At 41.4% G+C, this 19,834-nt stretch overlaps 1 protein-coding gene across 4 annotated transcripts in view; it reads left to right on the top strand.

Annotated features, from left to right (window-relative positions):
- pdm3 (POU-domain protein pdm3) overlaps positions 1-19,834 on the top strand; it is a 134,894-nt gene that overhangs the window by 31,271 nt on the left and 83,789 nt on the right. For all 4 annotated transcript variants that reach the window (XM_029304625.2, XM_029304627.2, XM_029304624.2 and 1 more), the window contains one exon: positions 3,720-4,012. In XM_029304625.2, coding sequence (XP_029160458.1) covers positions 3,749-4,012 — 264 coding nt within the window. In that variant the 5' untranslated portion in view covers positions 3,720-3,748. The remainder of the gene's footprint in view (positions 1-3,719; positions 4,013-19,834) is intronic.

Below are 19,834 nucleotides of genomic sequence, written 5' to 3'. Positions count from 1 at the left end.
TATAATAAGCCGCGATCTGAGACCCCGTCTATATCCCCGCCCGCACACGCTCCGAGGAAGCCCGCACGCACACACATACACGCGCATGTCACGCACGCACGCACTACATTCGCATTTCTCTCGCTATAGGTAGCTACCTCTCGCAATCGCTGGACGCGTATAGGCCACGAGGAGAACGCTTGCAATTACAAGCTGGTCAACATATAATTATCCCCAATGACCATAAATTACCAGATTTTTATGCGCAACATTCTTAATTACCCTTTGAATTAACATCAATCAACCCCTTAATTGCACGCTGCCTTGACGTCGTCGTTGTCGTCGTCGTCGTCGACGATGTCGGCTATAGAACTATAATGCGAAATGGCGAATGCATGCCGGAGGGCTAAAGCGGAGGACGCGGAAGAAAGATGCGCGAACTGACTGGCGTGAGAGAAAGAGACAGGGAGAAAGACACGATCACGATCGGGGAAACGGCGGGTGTCGCTCGAGGACAATTCAGGAGGAGGATGACTTCCAATCCTCGAGAATATCTCCGTCGCATCGCGTCGTGTCTGGCCGAACGACAGCATCACATGCAATGCATCCGTTTTTTTTAATTAATCCTCAGAGGTCCTCGAGTGATTTTCATATCAATCGCCTTGGCGTATTAATCGCGGTGTCCTATTACACCGGACTTTCACCGTTTATCCAACGAGTGATTATCATCGTGAAACGTCGCAGCCGAAATCGAATCGCTAATGAAAGAGATTGGCAAAATTTATTTTATCGTTTTTGGAGAACAACTCGACCGTACGGGAGAAATCAACAATTTTAAAGAAAAATAATTCAAGACGAAACCCTGCACTCTCATGGATGCCCGATTTAATTTCTACATAGAACATTTCTAGAGGAACCTCACGCAGACCTTTACTCTTTTCCGAAAGATTTATATGATCCCGATCGTGAGGGGCGCATTTTTCAAGGTCGCAGGACGCGAAGGTACCAATTTTCAAATGGTCGGCCATGGTGACGTTTGAACGATCGCGCTATAATCACTCGCGATATCTTCGTCCGGTTAAGAATTCCTCTTCTATTTCACGAATCACGAACGGGGCGATGCGATACGCTAATGAAACCGCACTCTCATTAAAGCATCCAAATCGACGATACTAATTGGCTAGCTTTCGGAATACCCGGCATTAGACCTCAGGACGCGATATAATAATCGCTGCGGACGAATTCGGTTTGGACAGCCGGTGGTTAAAGCGTCTAGTAATTTCACGGGCACAACCCTATAGCGATTAATATGATTCCGACGGAAATTAATGACTGCAAACGGAAAAAAGATGGGTTGCGTATAGTCCTGCCCCGATGACGCGATCTTGTAGAGCAGATAAAACGCTCAACAGAGATTAAATACTTTGGAATCTTTTTTTCCGAGAAGGGGATTTTACTCTGTTGTCAAAAATCAGATTTTTTAACGCGGCAATTTCGGTACATTCGCGTAATATTATGCTTCTCTTTGAGACATATTACGTTCAAGAATGATTTTTGATACAAGGATCGATGAAAATATATTTTTAATCTGTTTATTGTTTTCTTGATACAAAAATCGAGTAATGTTAATTATAGTTTAATTAATTCTTCTCGTTGCACGTTGCATATATTAATTCTCGGAGCAATGATCGATGCCATTTCTTCATCTAATTGCGGTCGCTATATATTTTCCACCAGCATTTTGCCGGTTTAATTGATTTTCAGACAAATATGCAGCGCGATTGTTAGATATAATAATTTTATCCCTCAACATGAATTATCGTTTAATACCGTAATGTAATTGAGAGAAGTATAAGAGAATGTTTATTTATTAAAAAGTTACCGTGAATTATCTTTGAAAGCTTGAAAATACTAAATATTAATTTACATTTATGTATATAACATCGTTTACAAGAAATTCTACATCGTGTAATATACATAAATAAAGAGACATGTATTATCTCGCTGTTTTCTCGAAGAGATTCGAATCGAGGGAAAGTTTTCTCATTGCGAAGAGAATAAATTCAATTTTTTTTATTAAGAAGAGAGAGAGATTAAAAAAAGATTTAATTTATTTTTCGAGCGAAAAATTTGCAACATTTGTATCTAATCCGTGAATGTTGAAGATATACTCACATGGCAGGAAGATTCAAAGCGAAATAACGCGAAAACAGGTGGATAATGTTGAGCAGACTCAAAGAGATAAATCGCATTCATTTTTCTCGCTTCTCGTTTCGCGAGGCATGGTATAAATCACTTTAAGTTCAAAGCCGCAGCAATCGACGGCAGACGTTCAAGTCGAAAAAGGAAAGAAGACTCGAGTTCTCTTCTCAATTTTGTTCAATCGTCCCGGCGTGTCTTGAGAAACAGAAACTTTCTCGTCATTGTCGTTAAACGAACACAAACGCGTATCAAGATACCCATATTTATAGAGGAACGGGCGACATTAACGCCGAAGTTTGCACTTGTGAGCGGTCTATTTGGTACTCAACGACCTAACGCTTTTATTATAAACACGCCGGCCGTTTTAAAGCACTGCATCAAATATTTTTACGATGGCCATTATAAAACGCCTTTTATGAGAAACAAAGTAGCTCGCAGGCAGAAGGTGTTTTCTCGCCCTTTGACAATAATTTGAGCCAGAATAATCGGCTCGTTTCACTCCCTCTTCCTCCCTCTTCTTCCCTCTTTTCAGCCCCTTCCATGACTAGGCTTCCGCTCGATGATCCATCCAGCCGTTCGTCATAGGCGCGTGGCTTTTAAAAAGTAAAGCGCTGGACTCGGGCCAGCGCAAAAATAGAAGCAGATGTTATTAGTTGCGTTCACCAAGTATACGACAGCGGCGCGGCGGCGTCGGCGGTGCAAGAGGAAAGGGAAGGGTACGCGAAAAGAAAGCGACGAGAGAGAGCGGCGTGTCCAGACGGTAGTGATTTCATTGCCCTTGAATTCTTACTAACTGAACGCTTAGATAAAAATAATTAGGCGGATAAACGTGTCGGCTGCGGGCGCCGTTAGTCGGCGATTTTATTCTGGAACCTCTCTCGGCGCCTCTCGCGACTCCCCCTTTTCACCCCCACCCCTTCGCCGCAGACGCCGACCGAACGTTTTTGCTTTGAAGTCGGAAGATGAACGGGCCTGCTTCTCTAATTTTCAGCGTTTGCATTCTTAACAGCTGCACGCGTCGCCGTTCGATACGGCTGATGCGGTCCCGCGCAGTTTAATTAGCGTCTTGTTTATGCGTGTCGTTGTTTAGAAAAAATCAAAATTGATAATCAGCGTTAAGAAGACTTCCTCCTTTTTACGCTACTCTTCATTTTAATCGTCATTTATAAGGATCATGGGTGTCCGCAGGGAGGGACCACCCTTCGCTCTCCTTGTGAATAAACACTGGAATTGATTTGCAATTTTATTTAATATTAAAATAATAAAAGAATTGAATTTGAAGAGAGAATAATACTAAGAAGAAAGAAACAAAATTTTAATAACGCCCTTCCCTGGAAAAAATTGTGCGGACGCCCATGATAAGGACATTAATCCGAAAATGCGGCATCTTGATATTTTTCCTCGTCGCGACTGTTTCTCGCTACTGCGAATCGAAACGCGCGAATTATATTCCCGCTATAATGGGATTGCGTTGTGCCAGGAACTAGCGGCGCGCCCGCTATTAGAACGGTCCTCTGAGAGTTTTGGTCGATTTGCAGATTACGAGTCCCCGGGATGCAAGGCTGACATGGCGGAGGGTTCGGCCGAGGAGGAACAGAGCAGTACCGCTGCGCCCGCTTCCCCGCCAGCTGATCTTCGCACTCTGAACACCCAATTGTCGCCGCCTTATCACCACCAGCCCCATCTCCAGCCTCGTCTTCAGCATCTGCAGCATTCCAACATGCTCGCGACCGCCGTACCGCCCCGGCACAGCCACATGCTGTCTCATCAGGTGAAAGCGGAGGCAGAGCTGGACGGCCCCTGCGATGTGCCATTGAATCTCAAGAGCGAGGTAAGCGCAGAAATCTCTCCCATCGATTATTGATGTTGGAAATCGATTGACTGCTCCCTCTCTCGATTGTTCACTTCGAATGAGTTTTGCTCGCCGGTTGGTTATGCGGCCCGGCGGCGATACCGAATGGAAATCACAACACGAATCGAACGATCGCTCTTGCAAAAACAAGCGCGTTTAACGTAGCAAGAGTGTATAGTTAATTGATTTTAATTACCGCGTAAGATTATTGTCATACCGCGCACGACGGTACGACGGTCTGTGTGTTTATGCTGGTTAACCAGTCTTAAGCGATCGCTCGACTCGACGTGCTTCCGCTCGAACGATCGAGACACCACGACAGCGTTATAAACGTTGTGTACGACGATGTGCTCGAGACGATACGGTCACACTCGTTACTAACGGTTTTGTATGTCAATGACAACCAATTGTACGCTTAAGTAGCCGCCACGCCGCATCTCAACCTAAACCGGCCACTGGTCTTTCTGACCTGCATGCGATTAATATACGAAACAAGGCATACTAAATGACTTCCAGGAAAATAACGTAATCGGTATATATATATATATATAGTCTCATTTTGTAAAACGTATCTTCTAAATTGTACAACACATTTCTTTGAGAAAATTTAAATTTATTATGCATGGATTTTAGATATTCAACAAAGACATTCGACAAAAAAATTGTATATATATTATAATTATTTTTAAATTAATTATAATTAGATATTGAAATTAACTGTAAATTATCCATTTATACTTATATAACGTAATAGATAATAGTGCATGAAACAGATTCTCGTCATAGCGCGATAGTATATTCAAAAAATTATTTCAGAAGAAAAGTCGTTAGTCGGATTATATTTATTACAACCGCGAGTAATATATTGCGCAATTCAAATTTATTGTTATATTAAAATGATAGCGAAATAACAAAAATAGAAATTTTATCATTTTATCATTAATATGCAAATGCCAATCTATACTCATCATTTAACGAATGATTGCTCACGTAATCGTAATATGTTTTCCCCATTACTAGAAATTCACAGAAATCTTGATAGCAAGAATTCGTAAAAAATCGAAAAAGTAGGAGTTTTAAAACGAAATATGTGCATGATTTTTTGCACATGCATATTTATTTAAATGTTGCAACTAATTAAATGTTGTCAAAAAATGTTTGCGACTATAAAATAAGATAATAATTATCACACACACATCAATTTATTTTGCAATATAAAATCTGTTTAATTATGCATTTTTAGCATAATCTAAAAATGATTTAATGCTAGTCGTACATAAATCTTTTGCGTATAATTATACCAATATTCACATATATATATATATATATATATATATATTTTTTATCTCGAATTAGCTCGCATTTAAACGTATAGAGAGATTCGTGTAAAAATTAAAAGAGGTTTTTTTCCAGCAAAGTTTGCGGACAAATTGAGCAAAACTTATAGATAAAATTAATGAGTATGTCGTTAATTATTTTTCGTGCAGCTAAATTAGTTGTAAGCAGCAGTAAAAGTCACGCGTTAAAAGGCGAGGCGGTAAAGTATTCACACAAGGGAATCCTGACTTCTGACGATCATAAAGCGGAAAATATTTGCACGTAGCTTATACGTATTCGCATCGATAAACGGCGGGCAGTTTTGTCGATGCTTGCACATTGGACTATCCAGTGGGGGAACTTTAGCAAACAAGCGTCCGGGGAGATTACCAGTCAGTCGTCAAATGTGCCTACTTTTCTTTGGGACAATTAACTCTCGCTTATCAACCGTATTTTTATTTTAAGGAAATGGCGTCTAGTTTTATACAAATAAATAACAAAGACGCAAAAGTTTACGCTGACAATTTCTAGCGTCATCGCGCATAAAAGTCATTGATATATAATTGAAGTCGCTGTAGACTGATACCCATCACTTTATACGATCTTATTTGTCTTTTGGCAAGCCACGTGATATTCTCCGCCTAAAGAATTAGACGCTCCACGACCAAGAATTTCGACAATGATGCCAATTAAGCGACAAAGGAGAACAACCGCGACGCTTAGACGCGACAACAGCCCGGGACTAGAGACTCTCGAAAACGGCAGTCTCATCCGTTAGCTCGTTGTCCCTGTCCATCCATTACACTATTATCCCCTCGGTAAACACGGGGATCTACGCCGGACTCCACGCATGGACTTAATGCCTGGCGTGCGTCTGAGAAGGGAGGGCGCAATTTACGCGCAAAAGAACCGGAGGATGTTTCATTCGCGACCGGCAAAAAAGGATGATAATGTCGTCTGCCTCTCCCCTCTACTGACCCTCTTCGAGAGAAGAATGAATTTTTATGACGCGATCGATCATCGTCACTCGTGCTTTCGTAATTCCTCGGCGACCGTCATCGGATGGGAGGGAGCAGTCAATTTTCTGGATCGGAAACGAGAATAAATCCTCGTTCTGCTTTTGTGCAATCGCGCGGATCGATGCGCGGAGATGCACGCGCGGGAGGGGGTTATCAACGGAATAATTTATCCGCGATTTCTCATCGGAGCAGTTCATTCGCGTCAAGTTTCACAGTCGTTCGAACTTCCCTCGGTTCGACGATCATAAATTATTGAATCTTTGAACACGGTATTCTTAACGATCCTCTCAATGCCATTAGCCGTGCCTCTTAATTGCGGAATATATCTCTCTTTCTCGGGGAGAATAATGGATATTCAACGACGTTAATAAGTGTAAAGACGTAAAGGAGCAAACCTTGAAGGTTCCCGCGCGCAAGGTCACCCGCGAGATTAAAATCGAGTCGTTTGTTGAAAGAAACGTATAAAGAATCGCGCGCGGCAGAATGATGCTGACAGAAACGAATAATCCGATGATTTCGAAAGTACGTAATAAAATGTAAAGATAAAAATATGCGACACGTGCGACGCGCTAGGGAAGCGCAAATTGTAAACGGATCAAGTACCCTTTGCATTCGCAAAGACCGCAGTAATGTGCATCTATATGCAAATATTCGCGCATCTCACGAACACATCTGCGGTCCGGAAAATCGTTGAACGTCCAACGGATGCATCGTCACGAATATTCCTCCACTCGCGGCCCCGAAGATTTCATCGGTCACACGAGAGAAGCCGCCAAACCATCTGCAGCTTTGCCGCAGAAGCAGCGTCCCTCATCTATCCAAACCGTCTCGGACCCAAGACGCAAATTTCACGTAGCTCCGAATCCGGCGCGTTGACCGTCCGATGGATCGATACCGCCGTAACCAGCCTTAAGGCGCATTCCAGTTTGATGGCCGGAGCAGTCCCGGCCGTAAATGCATCTGTCAAGAAAGTGATTGAAAGCAAACGATACAGGGGGAGTCGCGCGAAAGCCCGATGAATCGGATCTTATTACCTCATTTCAGCGATTCGAATGCGTTTCGATCGGATTTCACAATTATTATGATTATTATGATTATTATGATTATTACGATTATTGTCGAACCGGATTCGCGTGCACGCTCGTCGAATTAGAATCCGGCGAGAAATAATCTAACGGGAACAGAGTCGGCGGCTCTCGACGGCCCCACCGAGATGCCTTGGCGCTTTAATCGACCGTAAAGAATTCGGTTATCGCGTCCGTATTATGGTTTTGTTTACACTTGGTATAATGATATTCGCCGGATATATGTAATAGCATATATAATAGCGGCTTATCGCGGGGCAAAAATTAATCGACGCGATCATAAATTAAACGCGCGGATGTATCGCGCTCAATCGCCCGAGCAATTTTAAGAACGAAAATCGCAGAGTCGATCGAAACAAATTCCACGATTTCACGACGCATGATAATACGTGGCAGTTGCAAAAGATTTAGCTAATAAAAACGTACGTTTGACGAGCGACCGTCCGTAAAGCAACGCGGTCAGAACGACGAACGTGGAAATGGGTGGCAAAGGGAAGAATGAAAAAAAAAAAAAAAAAAAAAAAACGAGATGGAAAAAAAGAAACGAGAAAAAAGTGGAAGAAGTAAAAAAGAGTAAAATGTCGAGAGATATATATTCTATCGATGTGGGGCTCGTCTATTTCTCTCACATGGTATTCGCGGAGTGATGGAATGTTTATCAATAGATTAATCTCGGAGATCGGCGGGTGGTTCCGCGTCGTCGTTGGCCAGGCTCCTCGATTGCGATTAAACATAAAAGTATTATTTCAATCTGTACCCCCTCCGCGCGCGTCGGCCGTATATTCCCTCGACTGTGTGTGTGTGTGTGTGTGTACGTCAGCCCCATCGGGGATGCCATACGTACACGACACATCCACACACACGCATCCACACAGGCGCACGCGCGCACCTATTCGCGCGACCGATAGATCGGGCATTTTTCCATTAGATTGGAACTTGATTAAATTGAAAATCTGTCAATTTAGGAAAAAGCATCCGACAGCTTATATTGACGGTGGACATTATACGCGGTGGCCAACGAGGCAGAACTCGTTGGCCTGACAACTAGCGGAGATATAAAACCCATCGTCGCGACGATGGACCCCGGGATGCACGCCGGGCTGTTTACTTTTTGCTTCCTTTTGCGCCCTTGTAAAATTAATTGCCGGACGCTCTTTGAGGGTGACGCTCGCTTTCGCCATTCTACCGATCGCGGAAATTTGCTCACGGTGTCATTCGTTCAATCTCCACCCTGATATGATTCCGACGCAGCACCCTCTGGTGTTTCCCTTCTCTTCTCGCGCCTGTTTCGCTCCCGTTTCGCAAGATAGCCGTAGCTGACGAGTTTTTACAACGAACGCGTTTATCGCGTGCACTTTTTAAAGGGATAATATGGATTTAATTCGCGAGAGAATTTGCTGTGGTGCCTGGTCAGGCCATCGAACGAAACCGCCGAGGGTATGTCCCGTGGTAAGAAAAGGCGTTTCTTCGTCGATAATCTCGAAACTCGATTGCGATGCGTTAAATCTCGCAACAAGGCTCGACAAATTTTATTTGGAAATAACAATTATAAAAATTCCCGTTTTTTATATTATTAGATTATGTTTCGTGCATTCTTGTTGCAACTTTTAAATGTTCATAATCTTCTTTGCTTTTCCGCGATTAATTATTGAAATGAAATTTTGTTAATCCACCGGTATTATTATTAATTATATTTCTTCCGCGAGGAAGTATTATACGCGATAAAAGAGAAAAGCATCTTATCCTTACACCGAAACAATCTGGTCGGAATGTCGAGTAGATAGCATTATCTCGACTGATTTAAAATAGTATCTTGCGACGAGCAATGCTAAGCATAACGTGATTGCAATTCGCTTAACCGCTATATGGCGCCATTGTCCGAACCAGTTCGATGTGCAATGCCGTGCAATCGAGAACGTATTACGCTCACGATAAGGTGCCGCGATTGCAGCGGATAATTTAATTGAAAATGCGGTCTGACCTATACGATAATGCTCTAGAGAAATTCCGCGCCAAGGCGGTCATTATTAAGAATGCTTTAAGCATATCGAATGAACCGCTTTTATGATTACTAATGCGTTATCATAATTAAACATGCTAATATTATTTCGCAGCACGAACGCGCGGAACAATGCTTGATAACGTTGATAACGTGATAAAGATATGTACATTGTTATCAAAATTTATCCGAATTTTAAGCTTCATTCTTCGAATAAATTAATATATACGGCAGATTTGGACGTATATATGTAAGAATTCACACGTTTGCGCGCTAGGAAAAATAAATTCTACACGATAACCCGGCCGAAAAGACGAAACTTTACAAACAACGTAACGTTGTTGGAGCAAAGTTTAATCGTATCTCGCGAGTGTCCGGGCGGACCTTGATTAAAGACGATCGCCGGGCGGGAAGAACCGCGGATAAGTCAGAGCGTAATCGCGTACCGGGACGCGGCCTTTTAAAGTAGGAAACTCGCCGGAAACTCCCCCGGTGCGGTGCGGTGCCAAATAACAATGTTGGATCTCATAAACAAGGAGACAAGACAAATACCCGCCTGGACGGCGGTTCCTAGGGCGCGGAGTGGACAGAGTCCGTTCTACCGCCCACCCACCCCTCCGGGGATGGGAGACTCTGCTGGTAATTTCACGGTGTCTTGCATCCCTGAGCCACCCCCTTCGTTGCACTTCTCTACACGAGACACTCACGGGTATACGCGATATATGTTGACCGCGCTTGCTCGATATACTCTCGCTGTAATCGTCCAATTTTTTAATCGATCGCGTCTAAGTATTTATATTTCGCGAGTTTGCATGCAAACATTGTTTCTCGTTTGAATAACAGTATTTGTAGATTCAAAAAAAAAAAAAAAAAAAAAAAATTGTTTCTTGAAGCATCATTTATTAAATGAAAAGTTTTATTATAGCATAAATCGCAATACAATAATATAGGGAAGATTTATGTTCGTATAAAATATATTCATTTATAATGCGTAGCGAGAGCTTTATCTTGGAGCAAGTACACGACATCTAGAATGCGAGAAGGAAGAGAGAGGGGTCACTGGGATTTGCGCGAATGGCCGACGACTTAATTGATCGAGGGCCATAAGCGAATTAGGGATGACCAATGTTCCACGTGCGGAGCTCAGGAATATGGACGGGGGAAGACGCCGAGTTAATTCAATTCGAGGAGGCCCGAGGAGGGTTTTGCGACGTATCTCGCGAGACGTAAATTTGCGTACGTATCCTACGAGCTCCCTCGCGCAGATCCACCCCTCTTCTCAGAAGGACGACGGACACTCCGACAAATTGCATCGACGCCTTGGAATTGGCCGTTCCTTCCTTCGTTCCTTTTTCGCCTCTTTATTTCTCTCCCTCCGTTGTCCATCGTCCTTCTTCATCTTCTTTCGTTACTCCGCGGCCGCGAGTCATAAATCAAATTATACGTTGAGTGAGATTAGATTTCTGTTTGGCCACGCTCGAATTCACGAGCAGCGGATTCGACGAGGGTAAGGACTGCTGCGGTAGAAACCTTCGCCCTTCCTGTCTTCCGCGCCACCACTCTCCCCTTTTCTCTCTCGTCCCATCCCGCCGTACCTCGCCTCGGCGCTGCCCGGCGATGGTGCTGCACTACGAGGTCCAACATTAGTTAACGATTAATCAAGGCGCTTGTAGCTCAACATATATCATTAAACTAGTTAGCGAAGTAGGGTCGGCCAAGTGTGCTGACCACTGGCTACACCACCCACCGCCTCGTTCTCTCTCTCTCTCTCTCTCTCCACTGGCCGGCCCTGACCGAACCCCTTTACCGAGCCCCCTCCGGCTCGCTCGCGCAGTCGATTCAACCCTCTGGCGACGTGCTCACGTACCGAATGGAACTCTTAGAGACTCCAGAAGCGAGTTTAAGCTCGTCGCTCGGTGTTTCGTCCGTTTCTGGCGTGTGCCAATTGCTCGTTAAAGCGCGGAAACGGGGAAACACTTCGGCGCACAGTCGACGGGGCGTTGCACTTTGACTCGCTAATGTCGAAATGAGTTCTCTCGTTTCTTCCCAAGATGTCGATGAGACGTGAGATCTCGAACGAAAAAAAGGCAACTCGGATTATAATTGTCCGCTGCGATGAAGTTGGAGAAAGAATAGCGTATATCGACGTGTATTTTTCATATGTACGCGTTGATAAAGCTACTGTCGATTGAATAATACTCTGCCATCTAGAATTTGGCGAAATTGGCTCTTCCCTCGGATCTTCTCGCTTTTCCGTACTCCCGCCCGCGCTTCCTCTCTTCCAGTTTTAACCATCAGGAGACGGCCGCATAGCCTCCCGTGCGCCCGCGGGCGCCCCTTATAAATCCTGCAGGACTCCTGCAGGCACTAATGTACGACTGTTTGCGGGTATAACTTGGCCCCGACACGAAGGATAGGGGATGGTGTTTCCAGTACATGCTAAGCCGGGGCTAAAGGCCCGCTAGACCGAGCCATTCCTCACTGCCCTACAGACTTACACCTCCGCCCCCGTATGCTTGTCTTTGCTTCTTATCCCTAAGCAAATGTGGTCACCGCGAAGAGGGCGCAGGGATTTATTGATGGATTTACGACCTTGATGTTTGGATCTTGGAGTAAGACGAATGGAATCTTGCATTCGCAACCTGTCATGCGTGTTTAAACTTTGCTCCATGTATCTCGGAAACAGCGTCAACCGTTATTATATTTTATGTTTGACCCAACTAAATATCTTTAATTGGAAAATTGGAAAATTCAAAGAATTAATTTTAATATTAATAAAGATAAAAGGAATGAAAAATGACTGCGGTTTATGAACGACAGTTTGATCGGTATTTTCCACAAAAAAAGAAATTTGTCAAAAATAATTCAAACAAAGCGGAGCGAGAAACAAAAGTAATTTACTCTGTAGAACCGATGAGCTTGTTTGATGACCTACGAAAGATACCATCCGCAGATTATCGACGTTTCGCGATGGAGCAGAAATCCGAAGGGGCCAGACACATTAATACCGTCGCAGGGAATCACTTGGCAAAGTTATTTGACCACCACTGTTCATCCTGGGAGATGGTATTAAATCCCCTTCCAACATCCCGTACCTCCAGTGGTCCGGACAGACTTGTACCAAGGACCAGAGCGAGCTAGGCAGCACCAGTGTCCGGCGGTGTCGTCGGCAAACGTTTGCTCGACAAACAAACTCTACTCCCGTCTCTGCTTCACCATTGCGCGACTCTGTTTTACTATATAAATGAGATGGTCACCCTAAGTACAGGGTTGAAAGGGATGATACTGCACGAGTGTGCGTCTCGTCGGTGCCACCCAGTCGCTCTTCAGAGGCGACTGTCACCGTCGATCCTTCGTCTCTGGCCTCCGAGTTTCATGCGAAGGGATAGAAGACGAACGATAAGAAATAGGTTCGTCGTATATTTCTTGTTTACCGCCATTTCGAAAAGTAACGCAGCTCGCCGATGTCGCTGTTATAATTATTATTATGTTTCGCGCGCAATTACGTATCTTGGAAAAATAAAATAATTTTTTGTTATCTGAGAGAGAGAGAGAGAGAAAGAGTTCTAATGATGACACAGCGTGACAAATATCAGCTTGATTTTAAATTATGGAAAATGGAAATATCACAATATGCATCTAAACCTATCAAAAATGTCTGTATTGTAATAAATTGACAATTAAAAATATATTCAGCTTAAAAGCTTCGAGCGCAATGTTGCGTTGATAAAACAAAATATGGCCAATAAGTTTTTCCGTTGTGTATTGCAAAAATTTCGATCGAAATTTATTTGATAAATAATGAAATTAATTTACGAATTAGCTTCGTTATCGCGTTTGAATCCATTTATGGTTATTGCAAGGTGTTCGTTACGTAACAGAGAACAAATATGGAAACAATCTTCGTGCCTGGAGGATGAATTTCATTGCGAAGTTAGTGACCGTTCGGCTGCCCAAGAATAATATAATCCTCCGGTGTGCGCCGAGACTACTCTGTATTAATGTTTGCCCCGATATCTGTAAACAGGCATTACCTGTATCTCTGGACCGAGGTGTAACTATCCGCTGGGCGAGCTCATGGTAGATTTGAACGTTAGCCCGCCACAGGGATTAGAAACTTCCTACAGCGAGGTCACCATACATACTGTTTGCGTTTCTCTATCGGTGCCTCGTGGAAAGGAAAAGAGGAATACGTGGTCGGGTGGCCTGGATCTACGGGAGTAACAGACGATTCGAAACTAAAATAATACGAGCGTTCGCTGAAGAAATTTTGCGCATCGAGCGCGATCTCTCTTTCAACAGTGGTTAAATCATCAGATTTTATCTCGGTTACGAATTAAAAAACGGAAAACCCAATATTTCAAAAATAAGTTTGCAATTATATATTTTTTAAGATATACAAATATTTTATTTGAATAATTTATTTCTATCATAAACGTCAGGATGCAATGATATGAAATAATAATTCAAGGAGATTCGATTAGCTGTGCAAGGAAAAAAATCATCATTTCATTTAAACGTCAAGACATGCAACGAGGAAGATGCCGCGTGTTTGTAAGAATTTATTGCAAACGATAATACCCTGGCGAGCGATGACACATGAGCATTATCGTAGACAGAGAGTGGCCGGTTTCGTTCACGCGTCTGCGTGCTACGCGTGCGTGTACGCGGCCGGACGGTTAACTGACGCGGCATATTTACATTGTGTGGCGGTGCAATTAAGCCTCGTATCCGGCGTCAAGCGTAGGAAATTTCGTGCGGACTAACACCTTGCTCCCTTGCATTCACGCGGCTTGCTTGCGTCCTGCTTGCATCCTGCCGTCCTCTTCGCACTTTATCCTTTAAGGATATGCAATTGAAAAAAAGACGATTATTAATAATTAATATAATTGAATTATTTATAAATAAAGTATAACACAATTTTTTTTTACAATTCTAGATATAATATTCATATCGAACTATTTATTAATGCCAAAAGGTTACCGTACATAAATATATGTATATGAAAACAGACAAAGAGAGAGAAAGTGTCGATGCAAAATTTATCGTGTTGATATTAAACTTCAATAATTTTGATTTTAGAATGTTGTTTATACAACGCGATATTATTGCATTACTAAAATTTTTTTTTTTTATTTTATACAAGATAAATAATTTTTTATAGCACTATATATAATTTAAAATGTCGAATTAGAGTGGAGAATAATTACTATTGTTACATTTTATAAATTTTACGGTTTAATGAAATAAAGAAACGTTATCTCATTTATATACGTATTGTTTAAATTTTCAGGATAATTTTCGAAATGTGAAGTTATAAATAAATACATGTATATATGAATTCCGTGAAATCATACGTAGGTATGCAGCGAGAGAGCCACTTCGATCACGGTCCATCGATCCCGTCTATATTGCTGACGATATAACTGTTCCTAAGGCTCGTAAAGGGAATTCCGCAGGTAGTTTTGAATCGGGTGGGAATCGTTCGGCGAAACGTTGCAGGGAATCGTTAGCATACCCTGCGAATATATGTATCTTGCGAATAATTGTCTTCTTAGGTGCGTGTGATATGATTAATTACTTGCCGAAAAACTGGCATATCTCAACTCGTTTTTCAAGTATTAAAATAAGAATTAGCATCGACTTGGTGATGAATACGTAAGCTGTGACATAACGTGCTAATTGTGAAGGTCGTTTCAAGAAACGAGTTACAGAGAAGCATTAGTCAAAGAGAAGTGACAATCTATAAATAAACGTACACAATTTGATGAAAATTACCACATCAAAAGAAACATGCTCGGTAAATCGAAACCGTAATATTATTGTTTACAAATATTAAAATGAAAGATATTGATTGATCACCGTATTATTTCATGTTTTAATAAATAAATTATAGTAAAATTTTGATAAAAAAAACTTTACATTTTTTAAATCTAACAGCACTTGCGAACCATCGCACATGGGTAAATATAATCATTGACGAAGTGCCAGATGTAACATAAGGCAGAAAATTATAATTTGCGCAAATGATCAATATTCACTCGAGCTCTTTGCTTTTTGCACGGATTTATTGCGAAGGAAGCGCGAGAAGAGCGCGTCGCGCAAACTTGATAATCACTGTCGTCTCTTGTCGACTTATCGAGTCTCGCTATCTCGCGTTCGCGGCTCGCGTCTGTCGTTAAGCCGGCTCCGCCAACATTTTGTAATTGATTGGAGCAAAATACAGTCGTGCAAGGGGCAGGCCGGGGCAATCGCGGGGACAGGCCGCGAGATCCGGTAAGTCAAATTTTCCCGTCAAGCGACGGGCCGCTCGTCCGTGTACATGACGTTTTAATAACGGTTCGTGAGCGATTGAAAATGTCAATCTACCTCGCTTTTGCGGAGAGCGTGCGTGTAAACGCGCGTGCACTACATTCGCGGTGCGTGCGAAACGCTCGTCCAAGACTCGTATCTGTTAATCGTCGTCGTTTGAGAGTTACGCTCGATTTCTCACTCTCTCTCTCTCTCTCTCTCTCTCTCTCTCTCGCTCGTATGTTCACTTAACGCCTTGAGATCGGTCGAGATGTTTCCTCCAATCAAAGTTCTGCACCTGCTTTTTAGCACATTATTACCTTCGAGAGGTCGATATTAGGAGGGATTTTATTGATACGAAGTCGCTTATTCGCGCGTTCAGCAAACTCGACCCGGCAATATTTAATATACGATCAACTTTTTCATTTCTGGATTGGATCGTAGCATATCCCGTTTCCCGTAAATTTTTTTTTATAAAATACGTAATTATTTTATATTGCAATAAAAGAGATTTTTTTGCCGAGATAAAAAGTAATAAAAAAATTTCATATTAATTTTTAAACACGGCGCGCAAATTTTTCATCGAAACATATGGAAACAAGGGTTACCGGTTTAGAATACATTTATATATTATGCAGTCTGTAATTACTTTGCAATAAAAGAGATTTTCTGCCAAAAAAAAAAATAATGAAAATTTGTATTAACGTTCGATGTATTCTCGAAACTTAATTTTCATTGCTAGCTATTTTAAGATAGATACAGTATGGTAATATACGTTTTTTGCGTTATACGTAATAAAATTATTTTCGCTCTTCGCTTGAATGAAATTAATATACATTCGCGACAATGTACGTTTTACATTAAAAATCTGCGTTAACTAACCCTGATTAATGATTGACAAGTAATTTTCTTTCCACATTATAATTTTCTTTTTAGAATATAGATAAATAAGGCAAATACTTTAATCACAATCGGAAATTAATCATGGTTTCTATAAGTAGAGCTGAAGGGAATTACACATAAAAAGACGTGTAAACAGCATCGAACAATCATCTTACTGTTTTTCTATGCCATGGCCTTGAGAAGAAGTTCAGCTCCGGCTGTCTCATGTATCATCCAATAATCATATTCATCGGTCAAATAATTATATTCATTGGTCAGAAAGCGATGTCCGGAACAACAGTGGCACGGTAGCGAGGATTCTATATAGTGATATCGTCTTCTCTCGCGCGAGTTTATCTGGTCCGTTCTATCTTTTATTAGCATCCCGTAGAAGCTATTTCGTAGCCCTTTCTCTATCGCTAAACCTATCCAGGCAGTTTCTCCGGAGTCTCGGCCGTTCCGTATACCGGAGCAGGAGTACCAGAAGTGCGTATTTACGAGCGTTCCCGTCCATAAAGCAACCTCGCGCCTGATTTTGATACATTCTCCACTCCGAGCACTATCTCACGCGCAAATACGACCTACGTAGCCATACACTTAGGATTTATGGTGATGCTGCGCGCGTAAGCGATAGTTTTGTTTTGTATTCCATGTATTTCAAACGCCGCGGCCTCTCTCTCTCTCTCTCTCTCTCTCTTTTCCCTTTTCCATATTTTTTCGTTATTCTTTGCAAATTTTACGGATTCTCGCAAAGACATTTGGCCAACGAAAAAAAAATAGATAAAATATATGCATGTGTTTTACGTAAGTTGCGAATGGAATTAAAATTCACATTCTTTCTTTCACTTAGCTTACTTTCAAAATATCAGAATTTGAGATTGTTCAATAAAATCTGCGATGAATGAATTTTTGCAAAGAAAATAATCATAAAGAAGAAAGTCGATATATCATGAAAGTTGATACGTAATACTTATTACGCCTGTTAGGAAGATGCAAGCTTTAGGAGATGTGCTGTGAAATTTAAAACGATGCTGTAGAATATGTGTTGTTGAAACATACATTAGGCGTTGTAGGAATAACGACAGACTGACGCGGGCAGGAATAAACACACGGCAAGCATGAAGCAACCCCTCTAACAGGAGTGAATATGCAGCTGCCACTCCGAGACATATTTTTGTATCCGATAATAAAACTTGGCATAAATCAATAATGTAATGTTCAATCGTACTATTTTGGTATATATTGGTCAAAAAGGTATGCAAACCGCGTATTATGACGTATTATAAATGAATTAATATGCACCCTTGGCTACTTAAAACTAATTTATTAAAATTGCATTTTAAATCATCACATATTATTAACGTGATTTTGCCTTTTATTTTAAACGTAATTGCAATTAAATTAGTAAAACGTATTACAATTAAAAATCCAGATATCGTTTCGAGAATTATTACAACGTACGTGCATATTTTGTCAGAGGTCTCATTGATAAAAAGAAGATGACATATTGCAGTCTTGTCGTTCAAATATACGTTAGATACCAAAAAATGGTAAAAAAAGAAAAAATTATGATGCAGACGGGATCGCGCTTATGCAGGAATAAATGCATGGGAAACGCGAAGGGCCGATTCTGATATTGAATGTGTACTGGGCACCTCTCTCGTCCGAAGTTTCTCGCGCGGATGTATAAGCGTATATATATATATATGTATATATATATATATATATATATATATATATTATATATTATATATATGTATATGTATATCTATATCTGTAGATCTATATATATATATATATATATATATATATGAAGCATCTGTGCATATCGTAATCACAATATTATGCTGGAATTGGGAGGGCCGGCTTTCCCATTTCTATTTTAATGGCATCGGGGATTTCAAACGGGGCTGAGCCAAGCGTCGCGTAATAACTTGTATCCCGCCGAAAAAAAAAAATATCGGAAGGTTCTGGGCAAGCCGGTTTACGGCTCCTCGTTTTTCATTCAATGCTTTTTATCGAAGCGCGGATCCATGACGTTTAAATGTTAAACACAAGCGCGCGCGTCTCATCCTTGCTTGGATTTTTTCTGATCTCTTGTTCGCGCTAATTTACGAAATTGCAAATTTCGTAGGGATGTATAGAGAGAACGATCGTGTATATCGTAAACATTCTTTCTCTAAATGAATGTTTAATCGTACTCGAAGTCGTTTTATAAGCGACCGTTTAGATAAATCTATCGCTAACGTATTCATTCGTGAACGGATATCTAGTTTATTAATTATACAGCTTTCTCACATTCATATATGATATCGCTCGCGTGTGTGTAAGGAAAGAGATCGATCGTCGCATGCCGAGTGGTTGTTTAGAAAGTTCCATTTTATTTCTTTCGCGGAACTTTGCACGAATAAAGAGGGAACGGACACCGAAACGGGACAAATGGTGCACGGTATTAGCATAATGTATGTCGCAATTATCGTTATAATTGCCCAAGTTGTTGGCAACTGATTTCAATATACGTCCGCCTCGTGTTTTACTCTCCAAGGATACGAGGCGTTACTTTGAGAACAATTTGCAGACGTGAAACTTTTTGTCGATAAAATGTATCCAAGTTTACATATAATAATTGATTAAATAATCTACCGAAAAAAAAAAAACAAATATATTTTTTACACGTCTTATTTTACTCGTAAAATTTTTCAGCAAATTTCTCATCGTCTTTAATTAGGGGTGCCATCAAATTGGCTCGATAAGAATTAAGGGATACACGTCGCGGTAAATTAAACCATTCAAATGAAAATCGATCGATCCGATATTATGAAAGAGTAATGCGAATGAAAATAGAGTGGCAAATAATGATGCAATTAGAAATTAAAGTATCGAGTGTCGATGCATCGAATACGGAAACAGTGTCGCTGTCGACTGTTTTACAGGGTGGAAAGCTCTCTTCGGGGAGCAGAGGATTAAAAGTTTACTTCGCCGGTAGACGAGGGGGTTGGTGGTTGGCAAGAATGACTCCGAGAAGTTAAGATCCATGAGAAAGGAGTCTGTAAAGTTGCTGAAAACTTTTTAGCAAGAATTAATCACCGGAAGATGGTGACTGGTCCTTATTAAATTGCGACCTCGCCATTTATTTCGATGCGGTTAGTCCAAGCGATTCAATTTGCGGCCGCGGCGTTGTGCGCGAGTAAATTACGTTAGCTGACAT

The sequence above is a fragment of the Nylanderia fulva genome, unplaced genomic scaffold (assembly GCF_048542155.1).
Source record: "Nylanderia fulva isolate GAGA-0341 unplaced genomic scaffold, ASM4854215v1 Scaffold13, whole genome shotgun sequence".
In the NCBI taxonomy this organism is placed as follows: Eukaryota; Metazoa; Arthropoda; class Insecta; order Hymenoptera; family Formicidae; genus Nylanderia; species Nylanderia fulva.
The sequence above is the reverse complement of the archived record's forward strand: the minus strand, read 5'-3'. Positions and strand labels throughout refer to the sequence as shown.